A 14065-nucleotide genomic window follows, 5' to 3' on the forward strand; every position below is an offset into this window, starting at 1 on the left:
AACCTGGTCTGGAACCCCTCCAGGGACGCGGCAGCCACCACTGCTCTGGGCAACCTGGGCCAGGGCCTCCCCACCCTCACAGCAAAACATTTCTCGCTAAGATCTCATCTCAATCTCCCCTCTTTCAGCTTAGAACCGTTCCCCCTTGTCCTATCCCTGCACTCCCTGATCAAGAGCCCCTCCCCAGCTTTCCTGAGGTGAAGCAATAAAAGAAAAAGTGTTCAGCGAGTAAATCTCCTCCCTCTGCTGGAGATTTGGCTCCATAACAGAGACAAACTCCACTCTTCGGACGCAGGATTTTCTTTCCATCTATGTCAAACCCACACCCTGATAAACCCCATCAGTGTAATATTAACACATTAGAATTATCAATACTAACGATGCCTCATTAAGTCTATTTAATAAGCGATGACAGCTTGGTTTTTTTAATTCCACACTTCAATTCATTACAAGTTTAATGAGCCATCCTAATGCTGCAGTACTCAATCCATTTAGCCTCTCCTACAACAGGAAAAGAATAGGATATTAAAAACAAGAAATTTAGCTCCAAGGAGTTTCATAGAATAGTTTGGGTTGGAAGGGACCTTAAAGATCATCCAGGCTCACCCTCTGCCATGGACAGGGACACCTCCCACTGGATCAGGGGCTCCAAGCCCCATCCAACCTGGCCTGGAACCCCTCCAGGGATGGGGCAGCCACAGCTTCCCTGGGCAACCTGGGCCAGGGCCTCCCCACCCTCATGGTGAAGAAATTCTTCCTTATGTCCAGTCTAAATCTGCCCCTCTCCAGTTTATCCCCATTACCCCTCATCCTGTCACTCATAGCCTTTATGAACAGTCTCTCCCCAGCTTTCTTGTAGGCCCGTATCTGTGTGTTTGTCAGGGCAGTCCCAATTTAAAGTCATTACAATCTTTACTTAGATGAAGCACAATTTAATTATTTAAGTAGCAGCTGGCAGGATGCATCCATGCAGGGAAAACTGTCTAAGCAGAGGACAGAAATATATTAAAGTTTGAGTGGTTAACCACCACCTCTTGCTCCTGAGACCCATGAGATGTTTAGAGAATAAAAGCAGCTGCCAAACCCAAATGGGAGAAAAGGACAGGGTTCAAGACACCAGCTCCCTGTTCTGGTACCCACAGCTTCGTATCAAAATAGAGGAAAACACAGAAATATAAAAGGAAGTCTTAAGTGGAGCGGCACCAGAGGGAAGGTGCATCTCTCCCACTTTGCAGATGGGAAATCTAAGGACACAGACTGACTGAGTTAGCAATAAAATCTTCAGGTAGAGTCATTCAGCCTTCGCATCACCCCAGTAGAGCCTTTCTAATCTGCCTGGTGCAGCACTGGTGTTAAGTGCAGAGAATACCAACCACCAGCATTCCCCCACCTCCCCCCACCTCCTCCCCAGGTTATCTGATAGTCTGGCAAGTTTGTTTAGAAAGGTTTAAAACGGAGACTCACCTTTTCCTGCTCCAGTAACTGTTGCAGACTTGCTTTATACTGAGGGGTTTTCATGTATGCCATGAACTGCATGTACTGGATCTTAAAAGAGTCTGCAAAATAAATGAGGAGATCATACATTTCGAGTGAGAGACAGTGCAAAGCTCCTGTTTACCTCTCTTTGCTCCCTTGACACTTCTCCCTGCTTTGCTCTCTCTTGCTGTTTATTTGGGCTGCAAGTTAGACCAAGCCATTAAAGATCGATTCAAAGCATGCTGAAAATCCATCTTCTAATGCAAGCTGAACTCCTGGATCCATTATCTGCTTAGACTAGAAGTCATGACAACTGCATGCAAAATTACAGAGAAAGCCGTAGGTGCTAATGGGGTGTTTGCATGATGACAGAGGAGCTGAAGAGCTTTTAATGCACTCTAAGTAGAAATCATAAAAGATTAGCTGTAAGAGTCCAAACCAGCCCCGAGCTCACAGCGCTTCACCCAGCAGCACAAGACAGGGCTCGCTGTACTCCTACCTCCACAAAGACAGATGACAAGCTCTACACCCACATTTACTCTACGTCCAAGAAGCATTTGTTTCTCATTGTCCTTCTACCTCCTGTCACACGCTGAACCTGCCTCTTCCCCTGCCCAGTGAGGCCCTCTCTTCGCAAAGCCAGATTCCCAGATGATTCTAGACTGGCTTACGCCCAATGCCAAAGGCCAGAAACAGTTTGGGGCGTGGAGGAACCAGAAGACCCAAAAAGCCACCCTCCATGTTTTTCCTTAAATCACCTCTTAGACGTGGAGCATGTTTTCCAACCATATCACCTTTGTGACCTTAAAACCTCATGCAGCACCTCATTTACTTTTCTCTACGATTTGCAGAGAACATAGAGCGGTGTTCACCAAGATTGTATCGTTTAAGAGAATGGTTTCGTTTAAAATACTGTTATTTCGGGCTAGCCATTTCCGTTTAAAGCGATTTCAGCTCCCTGCTAAACTCAAGCTTATTTCCTTTTGTGCCAAACAAGAGCTAAAACATCAAAACCCATATGTAGATCAAGCCATCACCTTCAGCAGCGAGCAAAAGACAACACGGTGATGCCAACAGCAGTGGGGTAGGTGGAAGAAGATGGGGAAAAGCTTTCCAGAGCAGCTCTCTGTTAGGAGCCCTTTGATTTACCGCATGTTCAGAGCCTTCAAAGCAGAGGTGACCATGACAAAGACAGTGACAATATTAGGGTCTCACCTAGCAGCTTCTGTAGTGCAGGTGGGGTAGGCGTCACCAGTAGCTGGTTAGATGAATGCCGTTGCACTTTAGGAGGTAGTTGGTAATATGGACTATGAGGTGACTTGTATGCATCTAGAGAGAAACAAAGATAACCTTTCAGCACTAAAGAAAGAACGACCTCCAAAAAACGCATTCAGAGCCTCAGACATTTCCCATTCATTCCCATCACAAACACCTCCAAGATTTGGTTCAAGTCCAGGTTGGACGAAGCTCTGAGCAACCTGATCCAGTGGAAAGTGTCCCTGGCCACGGCAGCGGGGCTGAAACAGGATGATCTTTAAGGTACCTTCCAACCCAAACCATCCTACTTATGTAGGCTCACGAGCCAGGCAGAGCCTTCTTCCACTGCCAGCTTTGAACTCACCCTGAGGAGAGGATGAAGATGTCTGGGAAACAGTTTGAGCATGCAGAAGTTCTAGTGCAGTTTGATTCTTCTTGGTCTTGCGCTCTGTATTTGCAGTGTTCATTTTCTTGGGACGTCCTCGCTTTCTGCCTGCCATTTTCCTTCCTTTTTTACTTAGCTTTTTCTTCCGTGCTTTGGAGGGAGATGGCTTTTTAACAGCATTTGCCCCAGCCTTTTCTTCTTCAGCACCAGAATCCTAAGGGATTTTTAAAAGCCAAAAGCTCTTTAGTCACTTCTACCTACATCTTCAGCAAGGATTAATATTAACTTTAAGCATTTCATGAAAGAAAACTGGTACATCGTAGTTAAATAATTCACCAGTGAAATAGACTTGCTGGGGATAAAAGCTGTCCCCAGTACCCAAGAAGTTGTGCTAATTCTCTTCTGGACTTACTCGTTACAGAAAAGGAAATCTGTAACTGTTGTCCAAGAGAAGTTGATTATTCACACGTTGCCCAGAGCAGTGGTGGCTGCCCCATCCCTGGAGGGGTTCCAGGCCAGGTTGGATGGGGCTTGGAGCCCCTGATCCAGTGGGAGGTGTCCCTGCCCATCGCAGTGACGTTGGAACTGGACGGGCTTTACGGTGCCTTCCAACCCAACCCATTCCATGGCTCTATGATACCAGTCAACTGACTTTCACTAAATGTCCAAGTACATTCAATATTTTATATTTGCATGAACACCACCTCATTTCTATCAATCTTATGCAACTGAAAGTAAAAGGAAATGAATCTTCACAGAAGAGACTCGGCACACTTCAGTGAGCTACGGCCGAGAAAATCTCTGCGGGCTGGTGATAAAGGTAAGCACAGGTGGGCACCCAACTATTCCCTTCATCTTGCAATACCTTTTTTCCCCCAGAATTAGTGACGCAATTCAAGAGCGGCTTTTACTAAGACACTTCATCGTATTTTGTCCACAGCAACATCAATAACAGTTTACATGTTCCGAACAAACACGGGGGCTTTTCTAACACAAGCGGGCACAGATTATGAGTTCATGCACAGCTAAGAAGAAAACACATTTACTCTACAAAATGCAGGACATTCACCTTGTTTTCTTGAACCTTCGTTGGAGTAGTTGTGTTGCTCTTATTTTCTCTTTGTTGACGACGTCTAGCTGCCTCTTGTTCCTCCTGGAGAAATGTTTTAAGAGAATTAATCATTCGCTTCTATATTTATCACTTTTTAATATAGACCACTCTGTTTCTCACCTCAGTCCTCTACAAGAGCCACGTGTACGTGCTCTTACCATACAATGCCTAATTAAAAACCACTTTTCGTTACCAGCGAGGGAAAAAAAAAGCAACACTCAGTGGGAAAAGGAAGGTAAGTGTCAGTCACCCTTCTGCACTGCACTTCCTACTGCAATGGGTTTCAAACATGCATCCACGGGGCAAAGGAGATGAAGCCCAAACCTCTTCCCTTATTCTATCCCTTCGTAATCCCTTCTCCCCCAGATCACAGACTGCTGTTATAGGTTTGGGCTAAAAAATATATTAAGCATTTCAATAGCTTTATTTATATCCCCAAATTCTGGTGTTTTGCTACATCACTTCAAAAATCTGACATGATTTGCAATGGCAAAGCCATTCATCATCACCAAATTCAGCTTCAGCTCAGTCTGTGGAGGGGATGAAAAAAAAAACCAGCAACTTTTAAGCTCGATTTCCAACCAGGCAGTAAGGACAGGACATTTCAAAGAGCTCATCCAAAGCCTTTCTTGTACCTTCCAGGTTGGATGAACCTTGGGCAGCCTGATCCAGTGGGAGGCGTCTCTGCCCATGGCAGGGGGTTGGAACTAGATGATTTTTAAGGTCCCTTCTAAACTATTCTATGATTCTAAGTCATTCTTCTCCTGAGCTTGAATCGAGCAGTCTGAAAACCCAGTCTCAAAGCTCCCATTAGTCTGTCCAACACCGCCTAAGCCAGTCACGCTGAAGACTAACGTTCACCTGAAGTTTTAAATTAAGTGGCCTCGCTTAATTCCCTTACTGGGAATACCAGCCCCATCAGTTGTTTTGGATTAATAGAGCCCAGCATTGCCTCAAAAATCCTCCGGCATTGTAATTCCATACGTGACAGCACAGACTGCAGCAATTGACACCACATTTCATGCCTCAAATAGCACATCCCAGAAGTAACATCAGTGAGCGCTCTTTAGCTCCATTTTCACACAGGTGAACACTGGGAAAGGCTCAAACTATCATTTCCTTCTTTAACTTCAGTTCTTTAATGAAGGAATAGTTCTTTATAGATTTGCATAGGGAAAACCATCTTGGCGCTGCCCCATTTATTCTCTATTAGAAGGCTCTTGAACATGATTCTATTAATGCTTGATGGCACACGATGCTTCACATCAATTAGCCCCACTCCCACATTCCTTGCTTATCAAGCAAATCTGATTTTCTATCAGTTCTGCACATCTTTAACAAGTGACTGAATTCCTCAGGGCGGCTGCTCTATTACTTTGAGTTTTTTACAGAAAATGACTGAAACTTACCCTGAGTTTTGGATTTTTGAGACTAGAAAAATAGTTTTCAAGCTGAAAATAGAAAGATAAAACAGTCATTGCCAAAGTCACGACAGACGACTACATAAGAACAAAATATTAAGCTTAAGACAAATGCAGAACTACAGAAATCCTGACTGGTTTTCTTCTGATAAGCCAAATCAAGAAACCATTTATATTCATTCTTCTTAGCCACACAGAAACACCATGTAGCAGGATGCAATCCAAGCCTCAGCAAGGTTATATCATCACCACCACTGCCTATCCTTGTTTTAAAGCTTTGTGTCGCATATCTCCACTCAGCAAAAGGTTTTCAAAGAAGCTACTTCACTCTTGTACTCAACTCAAATCCGCACGCAGCATTATTCTTTAACGAAAGCTTTATTAGACTACAGTGGACTTGGGAAAAACAGCCTCACTGTCTCACTCAGAGTGGGAATAAACTATTTCTCCACAAACTGTAGGTTTTTACAGGGTTGTTTCTGTTTTCTTCAGCTGGAAAAGACCCAGTGAATGCATCAGCGCTGCTAATGAGCTTTGGCTGGTTCGCCAGAAACTCCAAGTTCTACTAAAATTGAGATTCACTGCTTGACTATGACAGAATGAAGTGGTTCGTACACCACAAAGCAAACTGAAGAACTAAAGACCCACAGTCTTCAGTCCGTGTGGAAGCTGCGGCACCACTCTGCACAATTCCATATACTCAAATAGTGTACGTTCTCGTGTTTATACTCACTATGGTTCGGTCAATAGTATGCAGGTAGTAAGAAACTGGTTTCCCGGTCCAGGACACAGACCCTTTCAGTGGTGATAGCTCCACAACTCTCATTATAGTGCCAATATCTAAAGGAAGAAAGTGAAGAGAAGCAATCAAAGTTCTCCTCAAAACTTAAGAGTTTTACTCAGCTGAAATCAGTCACACAACAGTAAAAGCATATTCCAAACAAAACATAAGTCTTACATATCCCAGAAGAAACACTGCAGCAAGTTTAAAAAACCCATTTCTTACTCTCTTGCTACATCAACCCTGCAGAAAACTGAAGACATTTTGAAGATCTACCTTCTACGGCAATTTGGATGTTGGATGCAGAGGACATTCCCAACAGTTTGAGCCTGGAGGAGGCTGAGGGAGACTGCATCGCTCTCTACAGTTCCCTGAGAGGAAGCTGTAGTGAGGTGGGTGCTGGGCTCTTCTCCCACATAACAAGTTATAGGACAAGAAGAAACGGCCTCAAGTTGCACCAGCGGAGGTTTAGATTGGATATCAGGAAAAATTCCTTCACTGAAAGAGTGGTAAAGCTCTGGCAGAGGCTGCCCAGGGCAGGGGTGGAGTCTCCATCCCTGGAAGGGTTCAAAAAGTGCGAAGCCATGCACTTTGGGACATGGATTAGTAGGGATGGGGGTGTTGGCTGATGGTTGGACTGGATGAGCTTAGAGGGCTTTTCCAACCTTAACGATTCTGTGCTTCTAATTCAAGCTGAGTAAAAATAACCCACGACAGCGCTATTTCAGTGCCTTAATGACAGTATTCAAATGACTATTCTTGAGAAGCAGTTTACCATGAATGTCAAGCCAAAAACAGAAGACACAGCTTGAGATTTGTACCTTGGTACGTTACTCGTCATTTTGCAGGAGGAGGATATTTTTTAAATTTAGGGAGTGTTTTGCGCCGGACACAGTAAAAATGTACAAAACCCAGCCTGGATCTTCCCTTTGCTTTGAAATCTTTGCAATCTTTGAAAGATTGCAAGAGTATAAATTGAAAAAAGGCCAGAAGCAAACCCAAAACAGGGCGTTTGGAATCTCAAAACCCCGTTAACCTGCAGTTCACACTGCAAAGGACATTGGCAAATAGTGAGTCTACTGCATTCTGCAAAGAACACCACAAAGCTTTGTTGGCAATAAAATAGACACAGCAACCAGGTGTTTATGGGATGGGTCTGTTCGATCAGGTTACAAGGCATTTGAAGTTGATTTGTGAGGCTTAGAAGTGAAACATTCATGACTGGTGGGATTTCCCTGGCCAAATGTAGACAGTTACGGTACAAGGAACTTGCACACAAGCAAGTCCCGGCAGCTCTTGGTAGCTAAAGAAATGAATCACAGCCCTGAAACACCTTATTTCTCTTCAGCTACAAAAGGTGCCCAAGGAAATATTGACATCGTAGACATTAGAACTCAGCAGGATGAACCCCACAAAACGAGTGTTTGTTCCAGTGTTGCGTGAGCTTTCATTGTTTGTTTGATTTTAAATACACATCACCAGGATATGAATGCTATAAAAATACAACAGCGTGTTTCTAGTTCCTCACACTTTTTTAAAGAGCAACACAAACCACTACAGACATGTTCAGATAACGAACACACCGTCATTGTAATGAACAATAAAAAAGGCGATCATACCACTCAAGTTTCGACTGTTAATTCTAAAATTCAGAGGTGCAAAAGGTTTTGAAGACACAATTCTCCCACCTGGAAAACAAAGAAAAAAGAAAAGCAAGGTCAGCTACCACTGTTCCTTCTCAAAATGATTCCTTACTAAATATAACCCAGAACAGAGCCCTAAGGAGAAGCTCTAGGAGAACCATCACTGGTGTATCATTACAAAAAAGAAATTCATTAAGGCTCATCCTGACAGCATCCAAGAAAGTCGGTCTATTTGTCCCACTGGCTATGAGGTGACACCTCAAGGATCACTTTCAAATGAGATCTTAAAACCCTTCCAAACAAAAGAACGCATGGATTCTCAGTGGCAATCCATAGAAACGTCCACTAGGAACACTGCTATCTCATTCCTAGTCAGCGTCTGTCAAACCCAAATCCCCAAAGTGCTTTTATATAAAGGAACACTTATCTCCATCTCACAGCTCTCTGCTGTCATTCAGCCCAAGACCCAGAGCTCGAGCATCTTCTAGGGAGAGAATTGGGGTTTCTTCACTTCCTAAAGAGCTCCTGATCCTTCCTCACCCTGTTGTTGTCTCAAACCACCACTAAACAAAAGGGTTTTTTAAACTAAATAAAGGCTCAACCACTAAAATTGGAGAGGGCAGCTGACGTCCCGGGGTTTTACACTTTGTGACAGTGCCCAGAAGTTACATTATTTACTCCAGCACAAAGCTGTACTCCGGGACACCGCAGTTTATTTATGCCACGCATTTTTCTTTTCAGAAATACTTGTTAATGTAATTTCTGCCATAACCAAATAAATTGTTACTTATCCAAGTGGTTAAAGAGGGAAGAAAAGGCACCTCGGGCTACGTAAGGGCCGCAGCAGGGTTACTGGGCAGCCCCATCACTGGTGTCTGCAATGCAGCTTCTTCAGAAGCACTCCAGACACCCTGTGGCCGTGTCCCCGTTTTAACATTTCCCAGTTAACACCCAGACAACGTTAAATAGAAGAATCCGGTAACCGAATTCAGTCTGCAGTGAGAGAAACTGGGTGTACAAAGCTACGCCTATATGGTCAGGAGGCTTTGCAGTCTTGGCCCTTGGGTCTTTAGTTGGCTACCATGACAGAGAAGAAAGGACCAGCAGTTCCTCCCGCCCCAGAGAGCCCTCGCAAGGCAAAGCTGCCTCCAAGGAATCGGGCAGCTCAGACAGAAAGTAAAGAGCCCAAGAAATAACCACTGGGGTGCAGATGCCCACCCACAAGGCACGGAATGAATGCCATCAACCTGTAACCCCAGCCCTCACCACCACCAGCTCCCCCAGGAAGCAGGAAAGAATGGAAAAAGGGTTGTTGAAGTTGGATTCGTTACCTTCCTTCATGTTTGCAAATCGCTCCTTCAGCTGGTGATCCACCTCAGGACCAAAGGCAAAGTTATTCACAAAAATAACACTGCAAGATAACGGTCTCGTTATTAAAGAGGGAGAGGCAAAGGGCACCCAAGTACACACAGACACAGGTACGTCCCAACTCGCAGCCGCTTATACCCTCTACGGCCACTTAGGAAACCGAGACACCTCACTTGACCCTGACAACACAGCTCCTTCCACCTAACAAACCGCTTTCTCCTTACGTAGCGACACAAACCAGTCCCTCGCTCCTCACCGTTCGCAGGCGCTGCCCACATACTCGCATCTAAACAGGCGTAAAGGCGTCGTGCTCTGACAGTCCCTACGCACACGGCTGAGTTTCGACATAAAAACAACGTGCAAAATGTTTTCATCCCTCTGCCACAGCGAGATCAAACATCAACACAGCAACTACCAACACATGGTAGTTAACTCACACATGAAAAACAGGACTCCAACACATAGAGACTCCAACAATAGAGACACATTTCATCCCGTTCCTTCTTCACATTTCATTCCGTTCCTTCAATATATAATTATATATATTATATGTATTTTTATTCTCTTCTAGCTCGGAATTCCCCCATAACGCAAGAAGGCAGTTGACATCTCTCAGCTTGTTCTCCCTCTCCTAACCCAGCACTTCACCCTAACCCACACCAGAGGGTTTGCATCTTTCTCTCTGGGTTAAAAAATCTGATGAGGGGGGTTTATTCGTGAAAAAAAAAAAAAAAAGACAGGAAACAAAAACCCTGCATATAAGGAGAATCACACGAACGGCAAAAGGAACGGCAAAAGGAATGGAACACATCACAATTCAAAGAAATACTCCTTTATTTTTAAGAGCCTGGGCCAGTCTATTTGTCTCCGATGCCCATTTCCTACTCAATCGCAATCAGAGCACTCAACATCTCCGGGAGGCCGGAGAGCGCTCTGCACACGTGAACTGTGAAAACCATTGTGGCAAACTGTTCCAACATGAAGAACTGCTTTCTTTACAAGGGGTCTGTTTGACTCCCCCCCTTCCTAGTGCCTACACACACAGAACGTGCTCGACAAGGACACTGAGTTTAAGAGCGGCAGCCAAAGCTATTAAAAAACACAAATGAATTAAAAGAAAAACGTTTCTATGCCAAGAAAAAAAAAAATCATTCTTGCTTTGCCTTGCTCTTGGAAATTTGGGAAACCCTGCCTGGCAAGAAAGGCGAGCAGGAGTTTCTTCCTTCTCCTTCCCACCATATGCCAAAAAAGAGGCCCTGCAAAAGAGCCAAGCATAGTAACGAGACTAGAAAACACCCAGGAGAGGAAAAAGCCATCGCTCGCCAGGTATTTCGGTTTTTAAGCGTTCATTTTGGCAGAGGGTTTTGTCAGCATGTGATGGAGGCAGAGGAGCCCCCCATCCACCTTGGTTTCAGCACGTCGGGCTGTACAAGCGATGTCCAGGAATACTGCGTGCCGCACAGCCCCGGGGTGGGGAGAATCACGCTCTCTCCTCCTCCTCCAAGCCTGGCTCCCCACTCATGGGAAGAGCAACGCTAGGACCTACGATCGGGCGGCTCCGACGTGAAGCCATCAGACGATCTGCAGAGCAGACACCGAACGGTTGGCACGTTCAGAACAAGCACAAACTCCTAACAGCTGGGAGCAAAAAAAACAACTCCTTCTTTTGGATCAGAGAGCAAGGTGGCTGTGGATCAGTTGGCACGATACTGGATAAAAACAATACTGACCAGCGTTTCTGCACACAGATAGCAGCTAAAAATCAAAAAATAAATGCGTTCTGAGGCAAGTAGCACAGCCAGCAAAGGAACATGCATTCGGAACAGCGTGCAACAAAGCAAAACCTTGCTATGCTGCAAGGCTGGGACAAGCCTGTCCACAAACTAAAACGCGCTCCAGGAGTTTAAGCCAGATATATAATAATGCAAAAGTCACCCCACTTCATGATGGGGTGTTCTTAAAGCGGTGTCTTGGAAGCCCTGAAAGCCTTCTACCAACTGTCTCCCATTCCCCATCTAACAGGGTGGCCCAGGAGGTCATATAAAAACTTTTTTTTCCTTCCCTTAACGCTGAAAGAACGTAAAGCCCTTAAAAACACAGAATATTTTATTGCTTTAATAAATTTACTCTCTTTTTCCTGCCATCAGAAAGGCATCTAACCCTCTGCATAGATCTTCAGAAAAATAAATCTTCAAGACAACCAGCGGAAATGAATTCCCAATTTCAGTTGGAACAGACTCACTCGGGTCTTTGGCTTTTTACGTTTAAATGGAAAGCGAACTCAGCTGTTTGCACCAATAGCCAAAGTCACCAGCGTTGTGCTCGAATCACTGCCACCAACTACAAGGCTACGCAAAACAGAGGTTTACACTTCTCTGTGTAACCAGCGTTTATCTTGGATACACCCTCGCGTGTAATATCACAGGACGTGCATTTAAAGCCATTCTTCTAGTCAGAACACAGAACCTAAAGAGGCCAATATAAAAGTTGGCAGACAGGCTTTTGGTATTTGCTATGGAAATTCTATATAAAAAGCTGGCCAGCCTCCCAATTTCCATGATACAAACTCCCAAATATTCAGTTCATAAAGCAGCATTCAATCGCTGTACCGTACCTTGTGTTCGCAATTCTCTCTCTCCATTCTTCTGAGAGGAAGTCACCTCTTTCCAGCTTAAAAAAAGAACAGAAAGAAACACCACACACACACACACAAGAGTTAACATTGTTCCTTTAGGCTCCGTAACGCTTTTTTCTTCAGAGAAGGCCAAACACGCTGTACCCACTCTGTGAGACCACTACAAGGCCACAAGAAGTCCTTCGGAACTATGGAGATGAAGCACCTAGAGCTCAGCCGAGGGCTCCATCCCGTTCCTTGGGTCTTGGGAGGTTCCTCCCTCTCTGCTCCCACCCTCAGCTGTTCTCCTGCCATGGGATGAACAGGGAAGGGTCTCTGAGTATCACCGATGCCCTCTGAAGGCTGTGCTCCATGGAGAAGCCATCTCTGGAAGCAGGACAGTGATTCCTGGATCAGCAGTCTGCTACATCCAAACAGAGTACAAGATCTGTTGGACTGACTACTTCGACCACTGGTTTCTTCCCCTACTATATTTAGGGAGCAGCGACCAATAAATGATGGACTATAAGTAAGAAAGTTGAGTCTCCCCCATCAACTGACATGGGGAATCCAACAAAATCTACCCAAAATCCTAGTCAGCTCTGTGGTTTACAACAATTTTGAAAGTGAAACAAGAGCCGGTAAGGAAGCTCCAGCTGACTCTTGGCCAAGGGCTGCAGAAGACAAACCACTAGAAGAACATGGTCCATTATGGGCACATAGGGAGAAACACAGAATGGTTTGGCTTGGAAGGGACCTCAAAGCTCATCCAGTTCCAACCTCCTTGCAGTAGGTAGGGACACCTCCCACTGGATAAGTTGCTCCAAGCCCCATCCAACCTGGCCTGGAACACCTCCAGCCAGGATGGGGCAGCCACCACTGCTCCGGGCAGCCTGGGTCAGGGCCTCCCCACCCTCACAGCAAAACATTTCTTCCTAAGATCTCATCTCAATCTCCCCTCTTTGAGTTTAAAAAGAAGGTGACACACCCATGCGAAGCAGTGGTGACAGCTACTGGGATGCACTCAATCTCTTCCCACCACTGTTCCCACCCCCATCGCTTTCCTCCTCTCTCTGCGAAACTTAATCTCCTTAGTGAATAATGAATGGAAGGGACCATCTGTAATGCAGATATTTTCATCTGATTAGACAATGCAAGAGATGTGCTTTATCTAAAAGGATAATTAGCTCAGTGAAATCCGCTTGAGAGAGCTGCCAGTCTGCATCGTTTCTAAATTTAGAAGCCAAAACAGGTTTTTATTCAGGTTTTTCAAACAGATCAATTTGCTCCACAGAGCCTGCAGAAATCGAGTTACAGGGTTCAATTCCTGTAACTCTAACTCAAAGGAAACCGGCAGGCCAGCGCCTGGGGGATGCAACAAGAGGTCCACGCCAGCGGGTGTGCATTCATCACGTAGCAGAGCAACAGTTTATGAAGGTCAAGGCCCTCTGCCGCAGAGGAGAGCTCCGTTCTCGCCCCAGCGCTGGCCTGGGAGTCTCTCTGGTAACGCTGTTTGACCGGCTACACAAAGCCATAAATTCACAGGCAGAATTGCCTCACTCCCTGCAAACACTTGGCTCACAAAAACCAGTCGTTTCTGCCTGGAAAAGTACACACGGGTTATTTTTAGGTCCCTGTTCTTTTCAAAAATAACCGAAGGCACGAATCCAAACCTCCAAAACGTGGCATCATTTCAAAGCCACAGGGGACGTTTGGAGGGTTTTTCAAATACCAAAACACATCGAGTTTCCCGCTGAAACAGGGCATTCAAAAATATCTGGGACAAACAGCTACCTTGCCCTTTCCTCAGCTGCAGGGCGCTGCAAAGCAACGGTCGTTTCTAAGCGCAGGTGCTGTCGGTTATCCCCACAAACCAGCAGCTGGAATCAGGCAAGAGGAGAGAACGAAACTCCTCCACAAATCACTCTGCTTTTGCTGAGAACAGAGACTTTCAGGAAAACAAGCCAGGCAGGACACCCCGAACTCAGAGACAAGCTTGTAAAGCTTAC

General features: G+C 45.2%; 1 protein-coding gene across 7 annotated transcripts in view; it reads right to left on the bottom strand.

Moving 5' to 3' along the window:
- Positions 1-14065, bottom strand: part of DOT1L (DOT1 like histone lysine methyltransferase) — a 70121-nt gene that overhangs the window by 19661 nt on the left and 36395 nt on the right. For all 7 annotated transcript variants that reach the window (XM_054049890.1, XM_054049889.1, XM_054049888.1 and 4 more), the window contains 9 exons: positions 12057-12112; positions 9406-9485; positions 8051-8119; positions 6384-6490; positions 5639-5680; positions 4188-4271; positions 3098-3332; positions 2692-2805; positions 1465-1556 (listed from right to left, as the gene is read on the bottom strand). In XM_054049890.1, the coding sequence (XP_053905865.1) occupies positions 1465-1556; positions 2692-2805; positions 3098-3332; positions 4188-4271; positions 5639-5680; positions 6384-6490; positions 8051-8119; positions 9406-9485; positions 12057-12112 (879 nt within the window). The remainder of the gene's footprint in view (positions 1-1464; positions 1557-2691; positions 2806-3097; positions 3333-4187; positions 4272-5638; positions 5681-6383; positions 6491-8050; positions 8120-9405; positions 9486-12056; positions 12113-14065) is intronic.

Source organism: Cuculus canorus, chromosome 27, assembly GCF_017976375.1.
Source record: "Cuculus canorus isolate bCucCan1 chromosome 27, bCucCan1.pri, whole genome shotgun sequence".
Lineage (NCBI taxonomy): Eukaryota > Metazoa > Chordata > Aves > Cuculiformes > Cuculidae > Cuculus > Cuculus canorus.